This window comes from Rhodnius prolixus, unplaced genomic scaffold (genome assembly GCF_049639745.1).
Source record: "Rhodnius prolixus isolate KJV_2025 unplaced genomic scaffold, Rpr scaffold_11, whole genome shotgun sequence".
Classification (NCBI taxonomy): domain Eukaryota; kingdom Metazoa; phylum Arthropoda; class Insecta; order Hemiptera; family Reduviidae; genus Rhodnius; species Rhodnius prolixus.
The window spans coordinates 18,555,935-18,581,680 of record NW_027411625.1 but is presented as its reverse complement, the minus strand read 5'-3'; the positions used below and the strand labels follow the sequence as shown (position 1 = coordinate 18,581,680).

The 25,746-nt window shown below is 33.3% G+C and overlaps 1 protein-coding gene across 1 annotated transcript; it reads left to right on the top strand.

Moving 5' to 3' along the window:
• The first annotated feature begins 98 nt into the window (after positions 1-98).
• Positions 99-25,746, top strand: LOC141459225 (small ribosomal subunit protein uS3-like). The gene is made up of 5 exons (XM_074138040.1): positions 99-258; positions 5,640-5,836; positions 5,904-6,026; positions 23,865-24,052; positions 25,521-25,746. Exons 1-5 carry the CDS (start codon positions 223-225, stop codon positions 25,709-25,711), a joined length of 735 nt encoding a protein of 244 aa, XP_073994141.1. The 5' UTR covers positions 99-222; the 3' UTR covers positions 25,712-25,746.

The following is a 25,746-nucleotide window of genomic DNA, read 5'->3' as shown; positions in this document are numbered from 1 at the left end:
AATTATATTAATGCGCATTTTTTAATTTAAAACAAAACAACACAAATATAAATTAAAATAAATGAATAATTTTATAAATGTTATTTAAGTTACTGATCACTTTCGCTTGGCGAAGATTGGAACCACGAGTAAATAAGGTTAGGTGTCCATTAGTTGGGTTTTCTCATTTCATGCGTAGGTGCGACTGTTGATTTCTTATAAAAAGTTCTCTAGGTAAGAAAAATGGCTCTCGGTACAGCTATTTCGAAGAAAAAGAAGGTAAATTTGAATTCAGTATTGCTATTTATTGTTGAAAACAGGAATTTGTGAAAAAAGTGGTAACAATGTTGTAAAGTTAAGGTGTATTAATCGTTGAAAGTTCATGTATTGTATAAGTAATTAACATGTGGTACGATGTATCAAAGCTCTTCTGCAAAAAAAAAAAAAGAAAGTGATTGGTGGTATTTTATTCTAAGCTTAAATGGAAAGTGATCAAGAATCAGTACCTTAATAACAATTTTTTTTTTAAATGTGAGTAGACAGAAAAAAACGTTGCTCCCAACATACCTGGATATCAAATTTGTAAAAATTATAATGCCTTAATCCAAATAAGATATTCCAAAACAATATAATATTGAACTTGAAAATAAATATTACCACGTTCGTTAATATTTTATTATTTTTATATACATCATGTTTATTATTAACCACCATTAGTATTTAAACAACCAGTATTAAATCTTTCTATCATAGAGCTTAAAATTTCTTATTAGTTCTGTAGAGGATTTGCTGGCATTGAAGTTAATGAACAATTTATCTTCCAAATAAATACCGCTGGTATTCTGAAGGTTCAGCAGATTCTCATTTTTCAATTATTTCAATTCACACTGAAGGAAGTAAATAACATACTTAAACGACTCTTACATATAATAATAAAGCCATTTATTTGGTTTCAGACTAATACATTTTTTATACATATAATACATTTTATAATGAAACAAATAAAATAATAACTTTTCAAAAAAGAATACTTTGCATTGAATTATTCTTGAAACCAGGCCACTACTGAGCATAGGCCTCTCCCATTGAACTCCACAATTCTTCATCTTTCGCCTTCCTAGTCCATGATGGTCCAGCATGTTGTAAAATGTCATCCGCCCAACACTTTTTTTGTCTGCCGACCTTTCTTTTCCTGAATTTCAAAGACCAGTTAGTAATTCGATTAGTCCAACGACCATCTTTCACTCTCATCAGCTTTCCTGCCCATTTCCACTTTGCCATCTTCACCTTTTTTATAATATCTGTCAAACCAGTTTGCTCTCTCATAAATGTGCTCTTGACTTTATCCTTCCGACTAACTCCTAGTATACTCCTCTCCATAGCTCTTTGAGTAGTCTGCAGCCTATTTAGATTTAGTTTTGTGCAAGATCATGTTTCAGCACCATACAGAAGCCAGGGCATTATGCATCTTTCTAAGACTTGACTTCTTTGTTTAATATTAATATTTCTATTTTTCATTAAATATTTCAATAACCAATATTTTTTCCAGGCAAGCGTAATTCGTCTTTCTACTTCTTTGCTAGTCCTGTCATCAAAACTAATTAGCTGCCCCAAATAAACTGCTTCTTTAACCCATTTTCGTTTAACAGTTTCTTGTAAAATATCTTTAGTTTTATTATTAGGATTTGTAAATAAAACAGTTTTTTCAAGGTTAATAACTAGTCCTGCCTTTAGCTTTATCAACATTTTTCCTAAATCTCCGCATGTATTGGCAAATAATACTAAATCATCAGCAAACCTGAAGTGACTTAGTTTCCTTCCTTCAACAGTGATGCCATAACTTTTCCAGTTTAAATATCTAAACAATTCTTCAAGTACACAGTTAAACAGGACAGGTGACAGTGGGTCTCCTTGTTTAACTCCCCTTTCAATGTCTAAAATTCCTGCCTGTCACTATTCTGGCTTTGCTGTCTCTGTATACTGATTTAGTGATGTTTATATATGTATTGCAGATATTTTGAGCTTTTAATGCACGGAACATAAACGAATGCTTCAGGGAGTCGAAAGCTTTCTTATAGTCGACAAAAGCCATATAAACTGGAAATTGAAATTCTATGTTTTTTTCGATAATTTGATTTACTACATAACTTTGGTCTATAGTAGAAAATCCTGATCGAAATCCTGCCTGTCCTGGAGGTTCATGTTTATTTAGATCTTCTGCAATTCCGTTATAAAGTAGTTTCATGAAAACTTTACAAACTGTTGATGTGAGACTTACAGGGCGATAATTTTCTATATTTTGAATGTCTCCTTTTTTATAGATCAACACAATATCTGAAAGCTTCCTCTGATTGGGAATATTTTCTATTTTCAATATAAGGTTGAACATTTTGTACCATAATTCTTTCACCGGCAAATAAGATATTTTTAGCATTTCATTTGTGATAGCATCACTGCCGGGAGTCTTTTTTTTCAGACTTTTGAATATTAATTCTATTTCTGAATTGGTGAACTCTGGACGAGGATCAACATTTTTCTGAGGATAAATCTGAAAAATCTGAGGATTCTTGGAAGTATTCTAAAAGTGGCGGTTGATCTGAATCTTGGTACAGTTCTCTAAAACAATTAGATGCAACGTTTACTATTTCTCTTCTTTCCTTTTGTAAATGTTCTTTTCTATCAGCTAGCCTTATCGTCCAATTACTTTTATTACCAAGTTGTTTCCTCAGATTCCTTATAGAGTTGAAGTTTAGATAGCATCTTCTATAAGTTTATCGTTTAAAGCTTTTAAATCCTTTCTAATATGGAACCTTACTAATTTGCAAATAGTGTTAATTCAGTTTTTTGTCTTGTAGTTTTTCTTGTTTTTTGTTTTTCAAGTTCTCTTTTATTAATCAAGTCTTGGGCTTTTTCTGATAGTTTTCTGTGTTCCTGTTGCTTTTTATTTTTATTACAGAAGGTTTTTTTTATTATATTTTCAATTTTATTGTATTGGATACTATCTCCTTTAGTTCCTTCAACTTGTTGGAATAATCATATTCAGGATCTAACAGAGTTCTATTACCAACAACAGTTTCATTAATTTGTTTTTTACCAACTTGGCTATTAAAATCCCCCATTATTATACGGGTGTTTCGAAAACTGCATTTCATATTATTTAAAGTATTAATGAGGTCAGCATAGAAGATATCTCTTTCTTCCTCTTCCTCAGGGTGGGCCGTAGGCGCATAAATTTGAATTAAAGTTAAATATCTGTTACTTTACAGTTTAATTTTTAATACACCAATTCTGTCAGAAACGCCATAAAACTCTCCAATATTTCTCGCCATACCTTCTCTGATTAGGAATCCTACTCCTCTAAATCCATTTATGAGACCGTAATGAAGGAGAATATATCCACTTTTCCTATGAATTATTTTTTCTGATCCTCTTCTAACTTCACATATTCTCAAAATGTCAATATCAGTTTTACTCAAAGCATACTCTAATTCTAGTAACTTATCTTCAGATTTTAGTGTTCTAACATTAAGAGTAGCTATATTTTTAAGAAGTAAATATTCATTGTTGTTAGTAATTTCTTTACTTTTTTTATTTTCACTATTTTTATCATCATTAACATTACTGTTATTACCGATACAATTGTTATTATTACTGTTGTTACTGTTATTATTGTTTTGAGTATTGCTGTTTTTATTGTTATTATTAATATTTTCTTTATTATTAACAATAATAATTTTATCATTAGTATTATTTTCGATCTTAATACTTCCGTTATTAGTATAAGATAATGGGAGGTTTCGGTCTAAATTGCCTTCAGTGACCAGCTTTTCTGGGCAATGTGAGTTCGTCCTTAAATCATGTCCATAGTCGAATTTCCAGTAGTCCAGCCTAGTTTCCTTTTCCTGCTATACATTAGTTGGGGAAGGTAGATTATCTTTCTCTAAACTCTCTAATGAACTAGTTCTATTAATGAAAGAAGTAATTTACCCGGTGTGCATTTCCAATTGTTTAGAACCTGTGGGTATAACTTTATTTTTCTTTTTAAGAGATTTGATTTTTTCTTCTTTTCGCTCAAATGTTTTAGGTGGAGAGTTAGTTTCACTTAATGATCTTTTTCTATTTTTCCCAAATTCTTTTATTATTAACTTGAACATAAGCCAAGTATGCAAACTTTCCCTCCTTTCTTGCCTCCATCATTTGGGGGTATAGTTCGCGTCTTTTCTGCAATATTTCAATTGGAAAATCCTCATCCATAGCTATACCGGAACCTTTCAGTTTCTTCTGTTTTTTAACACAATCATCTTTAGCCGACATGTCGTAAAACCAATCACCAAAGGCCTACTTTCTTCATTTTTTTTAAATTCCGATTCTCCTTAATAAAATCAATATTTTCAAGAGTGCAGTTTACCTTAAGTGTCCCTCTTAACAGTTCAATAATTTCTTCTTCCAATTTCTGATACGTTTTATTTTCCAACCTTAAATATAATTATATTTCTCTTTTTAATTTCTCTTTCAATATAGTTAATTCTTTTATTTTGTTTTTCAATTTTTTCGTTAGTAATTTTTAAGACATCGCCAATCTTATCTGTAGTAATTTTCCTGTTTTCTTCTATGTCTTTTTTAATATCTTTTTTAAGTTCAGCGAGTAATAATTTCATTTTGTTCGTTCCAGACATCTCTATTTGAATCTATATATTACTTCGTAACAGATATAAAATAAGTATTTCGAAAAAGAATTTTATTTATACGATTATTTAATGAAAATATATTAGAACAGAAGTTGTTGTTAAGCAAGATCTAAGTTTAGTCTATAAACTACATCTAAGAACTTGTTTTAAGTTTAAATAATAACAAGAATTTCTCTTACTCTTTCTCTTGCTCCCTAACTTGACCCCCTCCACTTTCAGCCACTACACTAAGCCAATTTTTGTATTGTTTAATAGAATAATTATTGAATCACTTTTTATATTTTACTAGTTTTTCGCAATACTTCTAAGATTCAAATTAACACACTTAATTCTGAAGCACTAAATCTATCGAACTTCAATTTTTAAAATTGTTTCGAGCACTTCAACTAGTATAATTTATAACCAACCATACAGACGATGTGAACTGTGTGCCGTCCAAAGGCGAACTCCTCGACTCTTACATATAAACTTATATAAATATATTTAAGATTATTTGCGTTTGCATGAGGTTCCTTGTCCGAATATTTATCTTTCGTTATCTACACATGTATCAAAAAGCTATCACATCAAAAATTATACAAACCCTGTAAAGGTGGCTACGAATTCTGTGTAAGTTTTTTCTAAATTTCAAATACTTGAGATGAATGTGAGCTGTGAATACGAAATGCTTCGTGGTGGTTATTTCTTCTTCTGGTAATAAAGAAGTCTAAGTACACTAATTTATGTAGATCTGTCGTATATCAGCCAGATTGAAATAACCTAGCCACCAGGTTAGGGTCCACTGTTAAGAATAGATTTCAGAAAATTTGTCGGTTATGATGTAAACATTATATAAAAGAAAGTTATGAGAGTGTCTACAACAGATCTTTTAGAGAGAATTGTATTAATAGAACTTAGTTTGTGTATTCTTAAGAGTATGATGAATTTTGGTATTTATAAAACATAATCACTCTAATCATTTGTTGGTTGCAGTTTGTATCAGATGGTGTGTTCAAAGCAGAACTCAATGAGTTTTTAACACGTGAACTAGCCGAAGAAGGGTATTCTGGTGTTGAAGTGCGAGTAACACCTTCTAGAACAGAAATAATCATAATGGCGACCAGAACGCAAAGTGTGCTTGGCGAGAAAGGTCGTCGTATTCGTGAACTAACATCTGTGGTGCAGAAGAGGTAATTTATCTTACCTTCTTACTTAGTTTTTTAATTTCACACTCTCATTCATGTTTTTTATTTAAAGATTCAATTTTGCTCCAATGACGTTGGATCTGTACGCTGAGAAGGTGGCTACTCGAGGTCTTTGTGCGATTGCTCAGGCAGAGTCGCTAAGATACAAGCTTATCGGCGGCCTAGCTGTCCGCAGGTATGTTTTTCTTAAGGCAATCATGAGTACACAAGTTTAAAGAAAATGTTTAGAGCTAATTTCGAAAAAATTTAAAACAGATACATCTTATCTAGTTTGTCCGGAAAATAATGCAGGTTTAAAGCCAAAAAATTAAGAAATAAAAACTTCTATTTTAAAATAATATTTAATTAATCAAAATAGTCTTCATAACAATCAGTTAAGTTTTGTCAACTTGTTGAAAGCTTTTCCGCTATGGAAAAGAAGCTATTTCTGAATAAAAATTCATGTCTTTAAAGCTTATGAATTCTAAAAATGCCTTTTCCTCCGTTTTTTGTTCATCAATTTTTTTCTTTGCAAAAAGCGCTCCAAATGTCTAAAAAAGTGGTAGTCGGTAGGCTAGTGGTCTCGAGAGTAGGGTGGGTAAAAAAGTCTCATATCGAAACTCTTGTGATTTTTGAAAAGTAAGACTTGAGGTCGTGCGCTATCGTGCTTAAGAATTGGCCCTTTTGAATTCACCTAAGCTGGTTTCAGTACAGCCAAATTAGAATGCATTGCATCAATTTTACTGCAATACTTCTCGGCATTGATGGTTTCGCTAGGATTTAAAAAGCGGTTGTGAATAATCCCAAATGAAGCCCACCAAACTGTATTACTTTTTTTTCTGTAGGCAGATGGCTATGAAAAATGTTATTGCGTTTCTGCTTTGTCCAGCCAGTGTCCGGAACGCCTAGTGTTGTAAAAAACCTATTTTTCATTACAAATAACAATCCTGCTCAGAAAAGGTTCTTTTTTTTTGTTCCTGTTTCATTCAGTGCGTGAGGTACCCCTTTTCCAATTTTTTCCCTTATCCGAAAGTTTACTATTGATCTGTTATTCTTGGATTTTCTTCAACTAACGTTCGCAAATGTTCATCATTCAAAGAAGACATTCTTCCATGATGTTCTTTGTCCTCCAGGCTGAAATCTCCCTTGCGCAATTTTATTAAACCATTATTAGTGGACTCACTAACATTGCCAGAGCCTCAGACAGAGCCGTCTGCGCTCCACTCTAATCGAGTTTAAACTCATTAACAAAAAAATGAAAATCTCGCTTTGACATCTTTATGGTAATAATAATAAATTCTTATTCAAATTAAATTAGTGTGATTACAATATTTAAACGTATGAACAACTAAAGCCATGCAGCAGTGGCTGGCTATTAACCATCTGCCAGGTGTTTGGTATAACACCAGTTCACAAAATTTGAATAGTAAATCTTAATTGTATCATAACAGGAGAGAAACAAAATAACCAACAGATAAATACATCCATTAAAATACATTAAGCGAAAATGCAATATGTGGAACTATTAATATAATGGGTTTGCAATTAAGTTCCCGCCGTCTTTTTGAATTTTTTAAAAGTTTATTTTTCAATAAAAATTAACAACTAATTAATCAATAATGTATTCTTTCTTGTTGTTTACTATTTCCAACGTTCAACCAGATTTTCAATACCTCGTTGGTCTCAAGAGCTCGTACCAAACTCCCTACCATGTGTTTGAATGGCTTCCTTGGTTGGTCATATTGGCGATATGAGGGCGGGCGTTGTCGTGATGCAAAAGAACTCCGTGCTGCCGATTAGGACTTTTCTCCTCTTGAATAGCCACTATTCTCTTGAATAATACTGAGTCGTTCCATCTATTGAACATAGAGTTCCGCGATGACCGTTTGGTTCCGTTCAAGCATTTCATAATGGATTATGCCTTCCCAGACCCACCGTACACCATCGTTTTACGCGGATGAAGATCTAGTTTCACGCGCGGAGTCGCTTGTTTACCGGGGCTAAGCCCTTGCGCTGCTTCAAATATTAATATGACATTAGTAAAGGCACCATTTTTCGTCGCCAGTAACGATTCGGAAAGAAATCGTTGTTTGCGTCCATGAGTTGAGCGGTGACGAGTAAGCAAAAAGAAGGAGGTGTCGAAAATACTCATTTTTCTCAACTTGATATTCCATTTTAATGATCAGAAAATTAACGTAAATTAACTCGAACACAAATGGAAAACATAGATTCTGGTAGAACAAAAAACATCCCTTTTCGAATGATTTAAAACATATAACGACATGCGGAATGTTAAAATTTAAAAACCGACGGGGACTTGGTTGCCAACCCCTTATTTTTACTAAATTACTTTAATTAGAAATAAACTATACTTTTGCAATATATAAATGAAACCATATACATATTTACTCGTATTGCATTATGTGATCTCTTTATTTCGATTATTTATAATGCTGACTGAGTCAAGGATCATAAGATAGATAGATAGATAGATAAAAATTTTTATTACACATATAAAATACATATTGTAAATATATACGGAGTGGAGTGCCAGTTGTGAACTATAACCTCCAGACATAGTTTCTTACAACTAATTTATTAAATTATATTGTTTATTAAGGGGAAAATAATGGAAAAACCCCTAGCTTTTAAGAAATATTTCATGTCAGGGAGTCCCTGACTCTCCTGTGCCTGTGCACCGTGTCCACATTATAGTCACCTATTCGTCTGCAAAGGTGGTTGTGACTGGATTCGCATTTGCTGAAAAAACCAGTAGCGAGGTACTTGATGTAGTGTTCTACATAGTCCATGTTGGTGTTAGAGTTTAAGTCTATAATACGCGTGTAGCAGGCGGAAGTTGTCACAAGCCTGAGGAATTTATTTTGTATTGTTTGCAGCGAGGCGATGTTGGATCGACACGTCAAACTCCAGGAGGGACAAGCATAAAGTAACATGGGCCTAACCAGTACCTTGTACAGCAGGAGTTTATTCTCTGGGGACAGTTTAGAGTCCCTGCAGAACAGCGGGAATAGCACTCGAATGGCTGCCTTGACTTTATTGACTCTGTCCTTTATGTGGGGAGTAAAGGTCAGCCCACGATCCATTATTACTCCCAGGTACTTGATAGAGGCAGCTCACGGCACAATCCGTCCCCCGAAGTGGAATGTCGATATAAGATCGGCCTGCGCTTGGTGAAAAGGATAGCCTCTGTTTTTAAGGGATTAATTTTTATTTTCCACTTCGTGAAAAATCGGTCCATACCTGACAAGGCCCTAGTAAGCCTGCCGACTATCGTGTCTAATCTCCAGCCCGAAGCATAGACAGCGACGTCATCAGCGTACAAGGCCAGTCGAACATCCTTTGGTCGAGGCATTGGGTTGAAGTAAATGAGAAATAAAACCGGTCCTATTATTGAGCCCTGAGGCACTCCAGCAATTGCTTCATGAGGAAGAGATAAGGATGAGTTTAGTGAGACGCGGAACTTTCTATTATTTAGGTAAGAGTGAATATTTTTTTCATTCATGCTTAGTTGATATAATTTAAGTAATTTTGCTGCATTAACTTTTCCTTCACATTTTTTAGAATTTATTAGATGTCACAGACCCTTATGCTGGCCAGTTCGTTCATATTTATTTGTTATAATTATGATAAAATGTATATTATATCTTCGTTATTAAATAGGTACTTTATTATAACACTATTCCAAATTATTCTTCTAATTTATCTTTAATATGCCCTTTATTCTTAAGTTGTTACATGTTAAAATAGAAAAAGACAAAGTTAGAATCGGCTACTGTTTAAGTTTGAATTACGGATTTAAAAGAATATTTCAGTCTTGAATTCGTCTTACCGAAATATTCGTGAGCACAAATAACACACAGTTAATAACAAGTAGATTATTCAATTATTCATTTCTCAGTTATAATTTAAATTAGTCTCCCTAATTTTACTTAGAGTAAAATACTGGAATAATTAGCTGTCCTAAAAATATGCATATCTTATTTATTTTATATTACATATATACAACAGTGTGGGAAGAACACCTAGATTGAGAATTTAATTGAAGAAAACTATATTATTTGCAATAAAGTGAGATAATTATTACCTATTATTATAAACGTTTGACAATTACATAAAGTAACAATTACTTTAATCGAATTATGAACTTAAACGAACAATTTTATTTAAAAATAAAATAAATAAACAAAATCATTGATGTATGTTGATGTAAGCATTTTTTAAAAACGTGTTTGAATTTTTTAGCCTCATAATTGTTTTTATTTTTTATAACGTTTTATTTTTAACCTGTAATTAACAGTTTGATTATTATAGATAAATAGATATTACAGTCAATCTACAGTGCTACTTGAACAAATATTTTGTAGTTGAAAATGGCCAGCATAAGCGTCTGTGACATCTAATAAATTCTAAAAAATGTGAAGGAAAAGTTAATGCAGTAAAATTACTTAAATTATATCAACTAAGCATGAATGAAATGTTGGGTATTTGCTGATTTGTGTACCTTTTGGCGTTTAATCAACCCTTATACTTAACTTTTTAAAGTGTATGTTTTTGTTAAGGTTTTTTATAAGAATGTTTTGGATATTTTCGAGACCTGGTGATTTTTTATTTTTTCTCGACTTAATGATTTCATTGACTTCTTTAGGGGAAGTAAGGTTACATTCGGAGGGCAGGTAATAACAGTTTCTGAAAAAGATATTTACTTTACGTTCTATTTTTCTTTGATTAGAGGGCACCCCTAAATCATTATTTTGCTTATGAACGTGTTCCAAGAAATTAGCCATGAGATTCACTTTGTCCTTTTCAGAATAGGCCTGTAAATTATTAAATATTAAAGGAGAAGAAGAGCTTTTTTCACTATTATTACGTGTTGTCTTAAAGTACTTTGCAACCTTCCAAAAGGAGGAGTTCTTAGGATCGAGGTTAGAGATATAACAATTCCATCTATTGTTGCGCCACTCCTGCACCTGTAGTCTAACGATGCCTTGTAGTCTATTTAGTAACATTTTAAGTGGTTGGCATCTACGCTTTTGAAACCAACGCTTGATTCTGTTTTTAAACCGTATAAGTGTCTTGATATTTTCAGGAAGATTTAAATTAAAATCAAGAGGGCGTCTCGGGATAGATTTAATAGCGGCATATTCCAGTAAATTAGAAAATATTACACATTCTTTTTCTAAAGTAACTACATTATTTGGTATACAGCGAAGGTCAATATTATCATTCAGAATGTTTCTAAATTTACGCCAGTTGGCATTTTTGAAGTCAAAAGTAGTAGTTAGAGGAGATTTTACCGGGGTAAGGTGTAGTTGAAATGAAGCCGGATTGTGGTTACTTGAAAGTAAAGAGTGACTTATAGGGGTTGTAAAATGTCTAAGATTTTTTATTATGGCTATATCTAGGATGCTAGGTTGATAGGCGATTGGAGGGAAATAGGTGAGAGAGAGAGGTGTGTTTAGGATAATGTTGTGATCCAGTGACAACTCCAACAGGCTTTCACCTGCGGTATTATTACTTACACAGCTCCAGGCAACATGTCTGGCATTGAAATCACCTATCAAAACAACCCTACAGTGTGTAGCCAGCAAGTCCAATATATCCTGATCGCGCCACCTTTTATTAGGGGGCCTATAACAGGAGACAATGTGCACAGTCCCAGAAGCACAGAACATCTCAACACCCACAGCCTCAATGGATGCTAATTGTGGTAGTGCAGCCAACGCATGCTTGACATGACGCCTTGCAGCGATGGCCACACCACCACCCCTTAAATTTTGATCTTTCCTATATGTAACATATCCATTACATTTTAACTTCCTTTGAGGTGTGAGTTTGGTTTCGCACAGAGCAGACATCGACATTCATATCTAATAATGTTTGATTTAACTCGTCTATCTTATTGTTTATGGAATTAGCATTCCACTGTAGTAAATTAAGAGAATTATTTATACAACTCATTCTAAAAATGAAAACATAAATTCAGCCAAAATGGCTAATTTAGAGATAGTTTCTGGTGCAGATTTAATTTTTAACAACGTGTATTTAAGTTTAGAGAAAATTGTTTTAAAATCGAAAGATTCTTTCAAGGATTTAAACAGGGAGAATAACGTATTTCCATCTTCAGGAGTTACTTGAGGTTGATGTTGAGTGTGACGGGGACCCCAGCGAGAAGAAGAGGCAGCTTCATTTTGAGAGGTGGCGTTGGTATTGCTGTTTTTAATCAAAGCCGGAAACTGTGCCGAGTCTAACAAATCAGATAGTCCAATTTGGTTTCTTGGAAGAATATGATATCTTTTCTTTGCTACTGCAGCAGCCAGTGTTGGGCACTGGTTGTCCGATGATCTATGTGCACCCCCGCAGTTTGCACATTTAGCAGCAGTCATAACATTTCTTTGCGGGCAATCTTTGGAGTCATGGTTGTTAGCACAGTGATCCCATTTTGGCACTTTATGGCAGTGCATTGCAAGATGTCTAATGCTTTAGCATCTGAAACACCTTATCACCAGATTTTTACTTTTATATTTTTGCCAGTGCACGCGACAGTGGGCTATGGCTCGAATGTTGATTATATCCTTGAGTGCTGTTCCTTTTTTAAATGTAACAGCAAACACTGGGAGCTGAATGTTACCGCCAGCATCTGTATTTTTCTGGAACTGTTCCACCTTTACAGTCTCAATTAATTAATCTGATGGATTTGGAGTGATTTTTAAATTGTGAATACATCACTATAGGGTGCATATCGAACTTTAATTTAGGCACAGGTTGTGGGTTTGGGGCAGTACTGCTATTACTTTAACAAAAACTTACAGTTTAAAATGTTAAGTATAAGGGTTGATTAAACGCCAAAAGGTACACAAATCAGCAAGTACCCATCATTTCATTTATACTTCATTGATATTATTTAAGTAATTTTACTGCATTAACTTTTCCTTCACATTTTTAGAATTTATTAGATGTCACAGACCCTCATGCTGGCCATTTTCATCTATAAAATATTTGTTCAAGTAGCACTGTAGATTGACTGTAATATCTAGTTATTTATAATAATCAAACTGTTAATTACAGGTTAAAAAGAAAAACGTTATAAAAAATAAAAAAAAATTATGAGTCTAAAAAATTCAAAACCTTTTTTAAAAAATGCTTACATCAATGATTTTGTTTATTTTATTTATTTATTTTTATTTTTAAATAAAAATCGTCGGTTTAAGTTCATTCTTCGATTAAAGCAATTGTTATTTTATGTAGTAGTCAAACATTTATAATAATTAATAGGTAATAATTATCTGGCTTTAACGCAAATAATATAGTTTCAATTACATTCTCAATCTAGGTGTTCATCCTTAAATGTTGTAATATGTGTAATATAAAATAAATAAGATATGCATATTTTTAGGACAGCTAATTGTTCCAGTATTTTACTACAAGTAAAATTAGGGGGACTAAATTAAATTACAATTGAGAAATCAATAATTGTTGTTGAATAATCTATATGTTATAACTGTGTTATTTGTGCTCACGAATATTTCGGTAAGACGAATTCAAGACAGTAGCCTACTCTAACTTTGTCTTTTTCTACTTTAACAGCAAGTACATATGTTATAAAAGTGATTTATCATAATTATAACAAAAAAATATTTTAAATGAAGTGGCCAGGATAAAGGATCTGTGACATCTAATAAATTCTAAAAATGTGAAGGAAAAGTTAATGCAGTAAAATTACTTAAATAATATCAATGAAGTATAAATGAAATGATGGGTACTTGCTGATTTGTGTACCTTTTGGCGTTTAATCAACACTTATACTTAACGTTTTAAACTGTAAGTTTTTGTTAAAGAGATTTTTGTACCTTTTGGATAGATTTATCTTTTTGTGTATTTTGCAAAGTTACATATCTGCTTTACAGATTTTTTTAAAATTTGGAATAGGCCATTCTATCATTATAACCTGATAAGCCGTTAAGTCGGAACCGTAACTACTGGAGAGATCTTTTTAAAGAATGATTATAATTGCGGTCCCATCCTCAATAACAATTTTTTTGAGAAAGCGTTTTTAATAAAATAGGAAGTTTTTTTGCGTAAATAGCAAAATAAACTGCGATTTCAGTACTTCCTTTTAAGAGGAGCAAGAAAAATAAACTGCGATTGCAGTACTTCTCCCTAAAAGGCAAAGATTTTGAATCGAACGACAATTCATTGATGAAAATCGGTTCACTCATTGATAATTTTAACGATTGCAGTACTTCCTGTTGGTAGGCGTAAGAGCATGATGGCACTTCACAGCCACGTAGAGGAGCTTTAATCACTTCTTCGTGCCAAATTTTATCAAAATCGGACTAAGCGTTATAGAAATATTGGTAATAATAGTTTTAGAAAGGGCCTTACTTGGGTGGGGCAAACTCCCCTCCTTATGAGGCACAGCGTCGAGACTTTTAAAGTGCAAATCTGTACAAAATTTCGATTCGAATGACCCTTCATTCATGAAAATCGGTTCACGTGTCGATAATTGGAAACGATTGTATACTTCCCCATAACTAGTGTAAGAGCAGATCGTCGCTTTAATGTTACGTAGGAGAGCCCTAACCCTTTCATCCTACCAAATTTTATTAAAATTGGGCCGAGATTTATTAAAACTGTCCGGTAGGACAGTTGTATAAGGGTTGATCATCAAAAACTGCACGAAAAAGCGTAACGTTGAAAAACACCCAACTTTGACAATTTTTTTCTCTTTTTCTATAAAAGATAAAATTCCCAAATTTTCTTTAAATTATAGGGCAAACCCTCCTTTATAACTGCAATGTTTTTGTAACAACCCATATCTAATAGGTTTCGAGAAAAAAGTTGCCAAAAATGAGCAAAAACGGCTTTTTCAAAAAATGTTCTTGTTCTTGTTGTTGTTGTTCTTCTTCTTCTTCTTCTTGTTACCTTTTTTGTAAACAACGTAGCGCCTAAACGCGTGAACCGATTTTCATGAATGAGGTGTCATTCGATTCGGAATTTTATGTAGATGTGCCTTTTGGGGGTCTCGACGCTGTACATCGAATGGGAGAGGAGTTAGCCCCCTTTATGTAAGGTCCCCTCCCAAATTATTATTATTAATTACTCTATAAATCTCGGCCCAATTTTAATAAAATTTGGTAGGATGAAAGGGTTAGGGCTCTCCTACGTAACATTAAAGCGACGATCTGCTCTTACACTAGTTATGGGGAAGTATACAATCGTTTCAAATTATCGACAAGTGAACTGATTTTCATGAATGAAGTGTCATTCGAATCGAAATTTTGTACAGATTTGCACTTTAAAAGTCTCGACGCTGTGCCTCATAAGGAGGGGAGTTTGCCCCACCCAAGTAAGGCCGTTTCTAAAACTATTATTACCAATATTTCTATAATATAAATAACGCTTTGTCCGATTTTGATAAAATTTAGCACGAAGAAGTGATTAAAGCTCCTCCACTTGGCTGTGAAGTGCCATCATGCTCTTACACCTACTAAGAGGAAGTACTGCAATCGTTAAAATTATCAATGGGTGAACCTATTTACATTAATGAATTGTCGTTCGATTCAAAATCTTTGCCTTTTAGGGAGAAGTACTGAAATCGCAGTTTAATTTTGCTATTTACGTACAAATACCTTCCTATTTTATATAAAAAGGCTTTCTCAAAAAAATTGTTATTGAGGATGGTTTGGGGACCGCAACTATAATCATTCTTTAAAAAGATCTCTCCAGTGGTAGTTACGGTTCCTACTTAACACCTTATCAGGTTATAATGATAGAATTGCTTATTCCAAATTTAAAAAAAACAGTAAAGCAGATATGTAACTTAGCAAAATAGACAAAAATGAAAATCTATCCAAAAGGTACAAAAATCTCCTTAACAAAAACTTACAGTTTAAAAAGTTAAGTATAAGGGTTGATTAAACGCCAAAAGGTACACAAATCAGCAAGTACCCAACATTTCATTCAAGCTTAGTTGATATAATTTAAGTAATTTTGCTGCATTAACTTTTCCTTCACATTTTTTAGAATTTATTAGATGTCACAGACCCTTATGCTGGCCATTTTCATCTACAAAATATTTGTTCAAGTAGCACTGTAGATTGACTTTAATATCTATTAATCTATAATAATCAAACTATTAATTACAGGTTAAAAAGAAAACGTTATAAAAAATAAAAAAAATTACGAGGCAACAAAATTTAAAAACTTTTTTAAAAAAATGCTTACATCAATGATTTCGATTATTTTATTTTTAATAAAAATCGTCTGTTTAAGTTTATTCTTCGATTAAAGTAATTGTTATTTTATGTAGTAGTCAAACGTTTATAATATTAAGTAATAATTATCTGGCTTTATCGCAAATAATATAGTTTTCTTCAATCACACTCTCAATGTAACTGTTCTCACAATGTTATATATATGTTATGTAATATAAAAAAAATAAGTATTGCATACTTTTAGGACAGCTAATTATTCCAGTATTTTACTGTAAGTAAAATTAAATTACAATTGAGAAATGAATAATTGTTGTTGAATAATCTACTTGTTATTAACTGTGTGTTATTTGTGCTCACGAATATTTCGGTAAGACGAATTCAAGTCTGAAATATTGTTTTAAATCCTCCGTGATTCAAATTTAAACAGTAGCCGACTCTAACTTTGTCTTTTTCTACTTTAACATGCATGTATAAGATGTGACAACTTCAGAATAAAGGGCATAATAAAGATAAATCAGAAGAATAATTTGGAATAGAGTTAAAATAAAGTACCTATTTAAAAACGAAGATATAATATACATTTTATCAAAATTATAACCAAATAATATTATGAACGAACTGGCCAGCATAAGGGTATGTGACATCTAATAAATTCTAAAAAATGTGAAGGAAAAGTTAATGCAGCAAAATTACTTAGTTAAATTACATCAGCTAAGCATGAATGAAATGTTGGGTACTCGCTGATTTGTGTACCTTTTGGCGTTCAATCAACCCTTATACTTAACATTTTAAACTGTAAGTTTTTGTTAAGGAGTTTGATATATGTATCCATTCTTTAAACCAATAAATTTTCCTGCTAATTGTTTCTTTTGCCATCATCAATGGTAGTCTGTCAGGTGGTAGTTCGAGCACTCTAATGATATAATTAATGTGCAGCTTCAATGTAAACAAATACAATGGGGATAATCCCGTCTCTAAATACAAGGCATAATTCGGCACATTTCTTGGAAGTCCAAACAATCTTTTTAGAAAATACCTTTGAAGCTTTTCTACTTCATCAAAGGCTTGGAACCCCCAAACCTGACAGGTATAACACATTACTGATCTAGTGGTGGCATTAAAAATTTCATATTTATTATCTAAACTAATTTAAGTATCACAAACAATTTCAGACCATGAGCTATTAATGCTTTTAGAGAGAGCAAGTTTTTCCTTTAAATGAACATTCAGTGCAAGACTCGGGGTTAAATTCATTCCTAAATACTTATAATTGCGTACAACCTCTTTAGTGCTATTTCTAAATTTCCAAATTTCATTTTTTGCTCATTTCCCACCTCCAGGCTTACAAATCATGATTTTAGACTTGGACAAATTTACTTCAAAATTAAAGGTATCACAATAATTTTCCAGATCTTTTATCATTCTTTGCAAAGAGACAGGATCCTCAGCCAAAAACACTACATCATCCGCAAAGAGAAGCATTTTTACTTTCTGCCGACCGACCCTGACTCCACCCCAATCAATGAAGTCATTAAGATCGTTAAGGAAAAGCGAAAAAAGGAGTGGGGATAACACACAACCTTGCTTTACTCCCATATTGGTTTCAAAACTCATTGAGAGACCTTCCTTAGTCCATACCGATGCTCTTGTTTTCTCGAAAAGCTTTCGAATAACATTAACAAACTTACTAGATACTCCATAATTCAAAAGTTTATACATAAGTATACGCCGATCAATACAGTCAAATGCTGCGCGAAAATCTATAAAAAATAAATAAACTTTCTTTTTTTCCTGGAATTTACAATGGATAATGCTGCAAAGATTAAAAAGGTTATCGTTTGTGGAATACCCTTTTCGAAAGCCCGCTTGATATTCATTTAATATATTATTCTTTCCTACCGTCATTTCAAGTCTGCGCTGTAATATAGAAGCAAATAATTTGGCGATACTATCGATGAGTGAAATGCCGCGATAATTATTTACGATATTTATGTCGCCCTTTTTGTGGAGAGGAAAAATAATAGCCTCCTTAAAAGTATCAGGAATTTCACATGAATCCCACATTTTATTGAAAATATATCTCAGTCTCTTAATGCACTCCGGTGGAGCGTACTTATAAAATTCATTAGGGACTCTATCTTGGCCCGGAGCCTTATTATCCTTACACTTTTTAACCACTTCCAAAATTTCCGCGCTCGAAAACTCTTTGTCCAAATCTAAATCTACAGTAAATACTTCAGCATATGAAAAAGCACTAGCATTCAAAGGAGGGTTTAGTAAGTTTTCAAAATAATTGACCCAATTTTCTATTTTTATGGAAGAACTCGAAATAAATTTCCTCTGCACTCTGGCAGAGCCTTGATGGCCGCCTGTTGTTCAGTCTTCCTCTACCCCACTAACTCACCGTAGGTGATAATATAAATGAATGTTCATGTATAGAGCCGTGGGTCATTTTGGTGCGTAAACCCTACGTCTTCCCACAAGTTCTAGTAGTACCACAAAGAGCCTGTTTTGCCTTCCGTATAACTTTATCTAATTGCCAAGTGAGTCTGGAGTCTAGGGCAACGTCCAGATACTTAATATTGCCCAACATATCAAGAGTTTTGTCAAAAACTAAGATTTTTGTAGCTCTCTTTGTCCTTTCTTCTAGTAAAGGGACCAGAATAGTCTTAGAAGGGTTCTCAGTAAGATCTACCCTCCTAACCCAATTTTCTATGATCTTGAGTACTTCCTGCATGAGTTCAGCAACGATTAATTCGTGCCTGCCCCTGATCACCACAAAAATATCTGCGTAGCCCAGGGCCAAGAACCCACGAAGGTCTAGCATCTCAAGTTAGTCGTCTGCGACCGTGCGCCACAGGAGCAGAGATAAGACCCCTCCCCGAGGGCATCCCCTGGCAGTCGTTATTTCCATCGTGAATCAACGGTCACCTGTGGCATACCCCCACTACCACAGGAAGGCTACATTACTACATTACAATGGGGTTTCGCTCGGTGCCCCAAGATGATCGTTACCGCACTTATATTTTACTACCCTTTTCGCAATCAGCCTCCGCAAGAGTCCCCATCTCAGCTTAGGTAGGGGATTTTAATTACGTATAATGCAATCTTAATGTATACAGATAAAGAGGGCGTACATTTGTTTTTGTATTTAATGCATAGTGAGGCGTTCATTCGGAAGTCTGAACAACTTTTTAAGGTAAAACTAGGTAAGCTTCTCGTTGTTTTGGTACTGTCAGAAAACCCCAAACTTGCGCTGCATAGCATTAAAAACATTAAATTTAGGTTGTAAAGCAATATTCTGATTTTTAATTTTATAGTTATATTTTGTCTAATTGGCTGCTTTGAAAATATATAACTTTTCTTGAAAGTGCCGCGTTAGTGACAGTTGCGGATATTTGTAATGGTTTACCGTTTCTATTGTCTTAATATTTACTTTCCAATATTTTTTTTTTTTACTTCAATTTCTGAACTCCCTCATTTTAGATTTGTTCAGGTTTGTCGTCAAATTTCACAACTCACATTGTTTAGCCAATCTGTGGATCATAACTTGAAGGACGAGTGGGTTTTGACCCACGGAGATAGCAATACGATGTGTGTGTATAAAGTAAAAATCTCACGTTAATCCCACCACAATAAGTGAACCAGTGAACTCGGGTAAATCGTTAAGAAACAGCGAAAATAAAATAGGCAAGAGAAGGCATCTCTGTTTGAGGCCCACTGTGTTGAGAAAGAATGAGTTTACTCCGTTTTCGTCAAAAACTGCACGAAAAAGTGTAACGTTGAAAAACACCCAATTTTGACAATTTTTTTCTTTTTTTCTATAAAAGATAAAATTCCCAAATTTTCTTTAAATTATAGGACAAACCCTCCTTTATAACTAAAATTTTTTTGCAACAACATGGATGTAATAGGTTTCGAGAAAAAAGTTGCCGAAAATGAGCAAAAACGGCATTTTCAGAAATTGTTGTTGTTCTTCTTCTTGTTGTTGTTACCTTTTTTGTAAACCGCGTACCGCCTAAACGCGTGAACCGATTTTCATGAATGAGGTGTCATTCGATTCGGAATTTTTTGTAGATGTGCCTTTTGGGGGTCTCGACGCTGTACATCGAATGGGAGAGGAGTTAGCCCCCTTTATGTAATAAGGCCCCCTCCAAAATTATTATTTCTAATAATTTCTCTGTAAATCTTGGCCCGATTTTGATAAAATTTGGTAGGATGATAGGGTTAGGGCTTCCCTATGTACCATTAAAGCGACGATCTGCTCTTACACTTGTTAAGAGGAAGTATAACAATCTTTCAAATTATCGAGACGTAAACCGATTTTCTTGAATAAAGTGTCATTCGAATCAAAATTTTGTACAGATTTGTACTTTAAAAGTCTCGACGCCATGCCTCATAAGGAGGGGAGTTTGCCCTACCCAAATAAGGCCCTTTCTAAAACTATTATTACCAATATTTCTAAAAAGCTTAGTCCGATTTTGATAAAATTTAGCACGAAGAAGTGATTAAAGCTCCTCTACGTGGCTGTGAAGTGCCATCATGCTCTTACGCCTACCAACAGGAAGTACTGCAATCGTTAAAATTATCAATGAGTGAACCGATTTACATCAATGAATTGTCGTTCGATTCAAAATCTTTGCCTTTTAGGGAGAAGTACAGTAATCGCAGTTTATTTTTCTTGCTCCTCTTAAAAGGAAGTACTGAAATCGCAGTTTAATTTTGCTATTTACGTACAAATACCTTCCTATTTTATTCAAAACGCTTTCTCAAAAAAATTGTTATTGAGGATGGTTTGGGGACCGCAATTATAATCATTCTTTAAAAAGATCTCTCCAGTAGTTACGGTTCCGACTTAACGCCTTATCAGGTTATAATGATAGAATTGCTTATACCAAATTTTAAAAAAAATCTGTAAAGCAGATATGTAACTTTGCAAAATAGACAAAAAGAAAAATCTATCCAAAAGGTACAAAAATCTCCTTAACAAAAACTTACAGTTTAAAAAGTTATTTATAAGGGTTGATTAAACGCCAAAAGGTACACAAATCAGCAAGTACCCATCATTTCATTTATACTTCATTGATATGATTTAAGTAATTTTACTGCATTAACTTTTCCTTCACATTTTTAGAATTTAATGGATGTCACAGACCCTTACGCTGGCCAGTTCATTCATAATATTTTTTTGTTATAATTATGATAAAATGAGTTCTGAATTATTCTGAGTAGTCACACATACATGCCTGTTAAAGTAGAAAAAGACAAAGTCAGAGTTAACAAGTAGATTATTCAACAATAATTATTCATTTCTCAATTGAAATTTAATTTAGTCCCCCTAATTTTACTTATAGTAAAATACTGGAATAATTAGCTGTCCTAAAAATATGCATATCTTATTTATTTTATATTACATATATACAACATTGTGGGAAGAACATCTAGATTGAGAATGTAATTGAAGAAAACTATATTATTTGTGATAAAGCCAGATAATTATTACCTATTATTATAAACGTTTCACTACTTCATAAAATAACAATTACTTTAATCGAAGAATGAACTTAAACCGACGTTTTTTATTTAAAAATAAAAATAAATAAAATGAAATCATTGATGTATGTTGGTGTAAGCATTTTTTTAAAAAATGTTTTTGAAATCTTTAGCCTAATTTTTTTTTCTTTTTAACCTGTAATTAATAGTTTGATTATTATAGATAAATAGATATTACAATCTACAGTCTAGAACAAATATTTTGTAGATGAAAATGGCCAGCATAAGGGTCTGTGACATCTAATAAATTCTAAAAATGTGAAGGAAAAGTTAATGCAGTAAAATTACTTAAATCATATCAATGAAGTATAAATGAAATGATGGGTACTTGCTGATTTGTGTACCTTTTGGCGTTTAATCAACCCTTATACTTAACTTTTTAAACTGTAAGTTTTTGTTAAGGAGATTTAGTAGATGCTCTTGATAGTTTAAATCAGGGATGAGCAACACGCGGCCCGCCAAGCATTTCTGAAATTGAATTTATTTTATCGACTTTCTCCCATCAATATATTGTTATAAAATTAATTATAATAAAATGGTAGTACATACTAAACCGAAATATTTTTTTATGGCGAGTTACTTGTCGACGACGTTTTTAAACATGCAATACGAACGCGCCGCGTCTGCGCGATTTTTTTGTGACGAGATACACACTTGTTGGTGACTTGTTCAAACATGCAATACGGACGTTTCGTAAATTATTAGTAAGAGTTAATCTATGTGCGGCCCGCAAAAAGAACTTTAAATTTAAATTGGCCCATTGATTAAAAAGGTTGCTCACCCCTGGTTTAAATCATTGGTTTTGTAAAATTCAAACAGGACATCATCGAAACCCGGAGCTTTTCTATTTTTGCTATATTCTATTACTGCTTGTAGTTCAGGGAGTTCAAAAGACTTGTCCACAAGGAATCAATTTGCATAAAATGAGGGGCATGTAATATCGATCTGGAGCGACCTCATTGTTGAGTAATTTGCTGAAATGTTCCACCCATTTGTTACTTGCAATAGCTTGAATTTCTAAAAATTTATGTTTTTAAAATAATTTTACAGTGCTCCAGAAATCCTTACTATCTCTCACTGAGTTTAAGTTTTTTAACAGATAAAACTTGGTGTTTTTATACTTTACATAACTGTTTGTAGTGTTCTACTTTTTTAGAGTACTCTTCTTTTACTAACATTGTACTCCTCAATAGATTTATTAAGGCAAATAACTGGGATCGGTCTTTCCTGCACTCACCGTCAAACCATTTCTGCTTCCGATGGAATCCTGTCATGACATTCTCTTTTCTTTTGCCAAAATCCGATGCAGCTTTGACAAAATTTATAAAAAAGTTAACTGCCTCTTGCGGCTCTAAAGGGAATTCTTTTATTTCAACCAATCTTTTCTCAAAAAATCGTTCGTCTTCCTTCGTCCACAATAATTTAGGGGCGGCAATGCGCAATCTTTTGTACTATCGTTACAGAAGCACAGTCAATTGTATTGACATGTGGACTGAATATGTTTCAGCTGACAGTAATTTTATAGAAAGGAAGAGATATTTTTTTCCTGTAAAGATAGTTCCTTGTTTGGAAGGGGGATTGACTTATGACAGAGACACATAAGTTCATGTTGTAGAGAACGATGGCTTATATTTGCAGTTAATAAGCCCGAAAGATGAGTAAACAAGCCTTTTTTTATTTACTAATGTAAAATGCACAATCTTTGTTTCTGCTTAATTTTTTTTCTACCCCCCAGGAAAATATTACTGCATTTAAACAGAGTTGAAATCTGACTGAGTAAGATGCTAGTCACTTTTTTCGCAACACTACCAGAATTAAGTTATTAATTACAAGTATAAGGCATAACGCTAGAACTAGCAACTCCACCAGTTTTTTGTCCCACAATCGACGATTTTCTCCGCTGGCATTTGAATATTTTATTATGAATTTTCCTCTCCGTTTGTATATGAAGTTTTTTCTCCAATTTGTACGGTGGGCACCGAATTCCGCATATGTTTGATGTTGTATCATGATTTACATGCCTAATTCTGAAATGGATGCATTCACTGATGTTTGATTTTGCATGTTAAACCAGAATTACACATTTTGAGAACAATGAACCCTTAATGTGGAGCATGCTTCATTGAGCCATCAGAGCGCCTTTTTTTAAAAAAAATAAAACAAGAGTTTCGCTATGAAGTCATGTATGGGAGATTTTTAAAGATATTTTTAGTACTTAAAATAATTGTTTTCTTGTTGCATTTTAGGGCTTGCTACGGTGTACTACGATTTATTATGGAAAATGGTGCAAAAGGATGTGAAGTTGTAGTGTCTGGGAAATTGCGTGGCCAACGTGCAAAATCCATGAAATTCGTTGATGGTTTGATGATCCACAGTGGTGACCCGTGCAATGATTATGTAGACACAGCTACCAGACACGTCCTTTTACGACAAGGTATGCTTCAAAACCAGTCTTGGCAATATAATCTAGTACTGCAAATTAAAGACTGTTTACAAAAATTGTATTATGGTCGATATCTGCCTCTGTTATTTTAATTGCTGTGATAGACAGTGTTTTTTTTTCAACTCTACTTCTGCCAAGGTTTCATTTTCACTTAGTTCGACCAAAAGAGGTCAAGAGAGCTCTTTATTTTTGAAGTACTGTTAATTATTTTTGATGATTGATTCATTAATTGAAAATGAAGAATGAATAATGCCGATTTCAGTCATTATTATTTATTTATTTATTTATTTTGCTAAGCTTTCGACCTAGAGATTAGGTCATCTTCAAGGCTTATGCTATTGACAGTTACAGTAATTTTTTACATTGTTATGTGCATGGTTGGTGTGTTTTCTGCCCTATCTGCTTATGAAATGTTAATTTTTGAATAGATTAATTGTGTAGGTTCAAGAGAAACGATTTATTAATAAATAAATATTGCAAAAATAGAATTTTTGGTCGCTGAAAAACTCAGTTTTACAATTAATAGAGGGATAGAATTAATTATTTAAAACAGAAAATATCGTTTAAAGCCAAAAACTGCGAAGCTAAATTACAGAAGTACCGTAAATACGGGAGAGCTCGCACATGACACAACAACAGAGAACGTTTAATTTTTGTAGTTTTTTTTCTAGTCATCTATTATCTTGTTAGCGCGGGCAACAAAAAATGTCTGTGATGTGGAGTGTCACAGTATATTATTTAATATCCCCACTGATATGGTACTTGGATTTAATTTAGATCAGACTCTTAGATGGTATGTTGATGTCATGTTTACTAATGCGTTTTCAATTGATGCGCATCAATGAGGCTAACTAACGTCCAGATCCCTGCGGTTCCCGTAACCTTTGAAACCTTTTGGGACCTTGAAGCATCATCTTCGTGCCGAAGGTCAACTACGGTGAGTAAGATGTGTTAAAGGTCAAATCTTCAGGCCGAAATTTCTAGATCTAATGTTGCTTTTACCAACACATTTCTTCCAACCTAATAAAAATTGATTAACTCGCATTCTATTATTAAACTAAAAGCTTACGAACTAGATTGTCTCATCAACATTGTGTTAAAAGGAAGAAAAGAGCAAAAAAAATTATTAATGTGAATAGTTATTGTACATTAATTTTCAAATTTGCTAGACAAAAGTAGCAATTAGTCCATTACTGTCGCCTCAGATAAAAGTGATTGCTTCTTTGAGTTCATGATCACATCCAAACCTCTCACCGAACTCCTCTCAAAATTTCTCTTTCAAAAAGGTGATACACTTCTCGTATGTATTTTTATTTTTTTGCAACTTCAGTTTGATTGGGGTTGTGCGCCTCTAAAAGACTTTTATCTCACCGTAAGAAGGGATGATATTTTGGTTGCATCTTTGCATGTATTTTATGACAGATTTATGATTATTAAAGTTTTTTTTTTTTTTTGAAAGGTGTGCTGGGGATCAAAGTGAAGATCATGTTACCGTACGACCCGTCTGGCAAAATGGGCCCCAAACATCCTTTGCCAGACAACGTATGCGTGGTCGGACCCAAGGAAGAAACTACTACTGCATCCGTCGGCCCGATATCCGAGGCAAAACCTCACATTAAAGATGACAGACCTGTTGCACTTAATTTATAACTTACAAATAAATTAAATACTTATTTGAAATATTA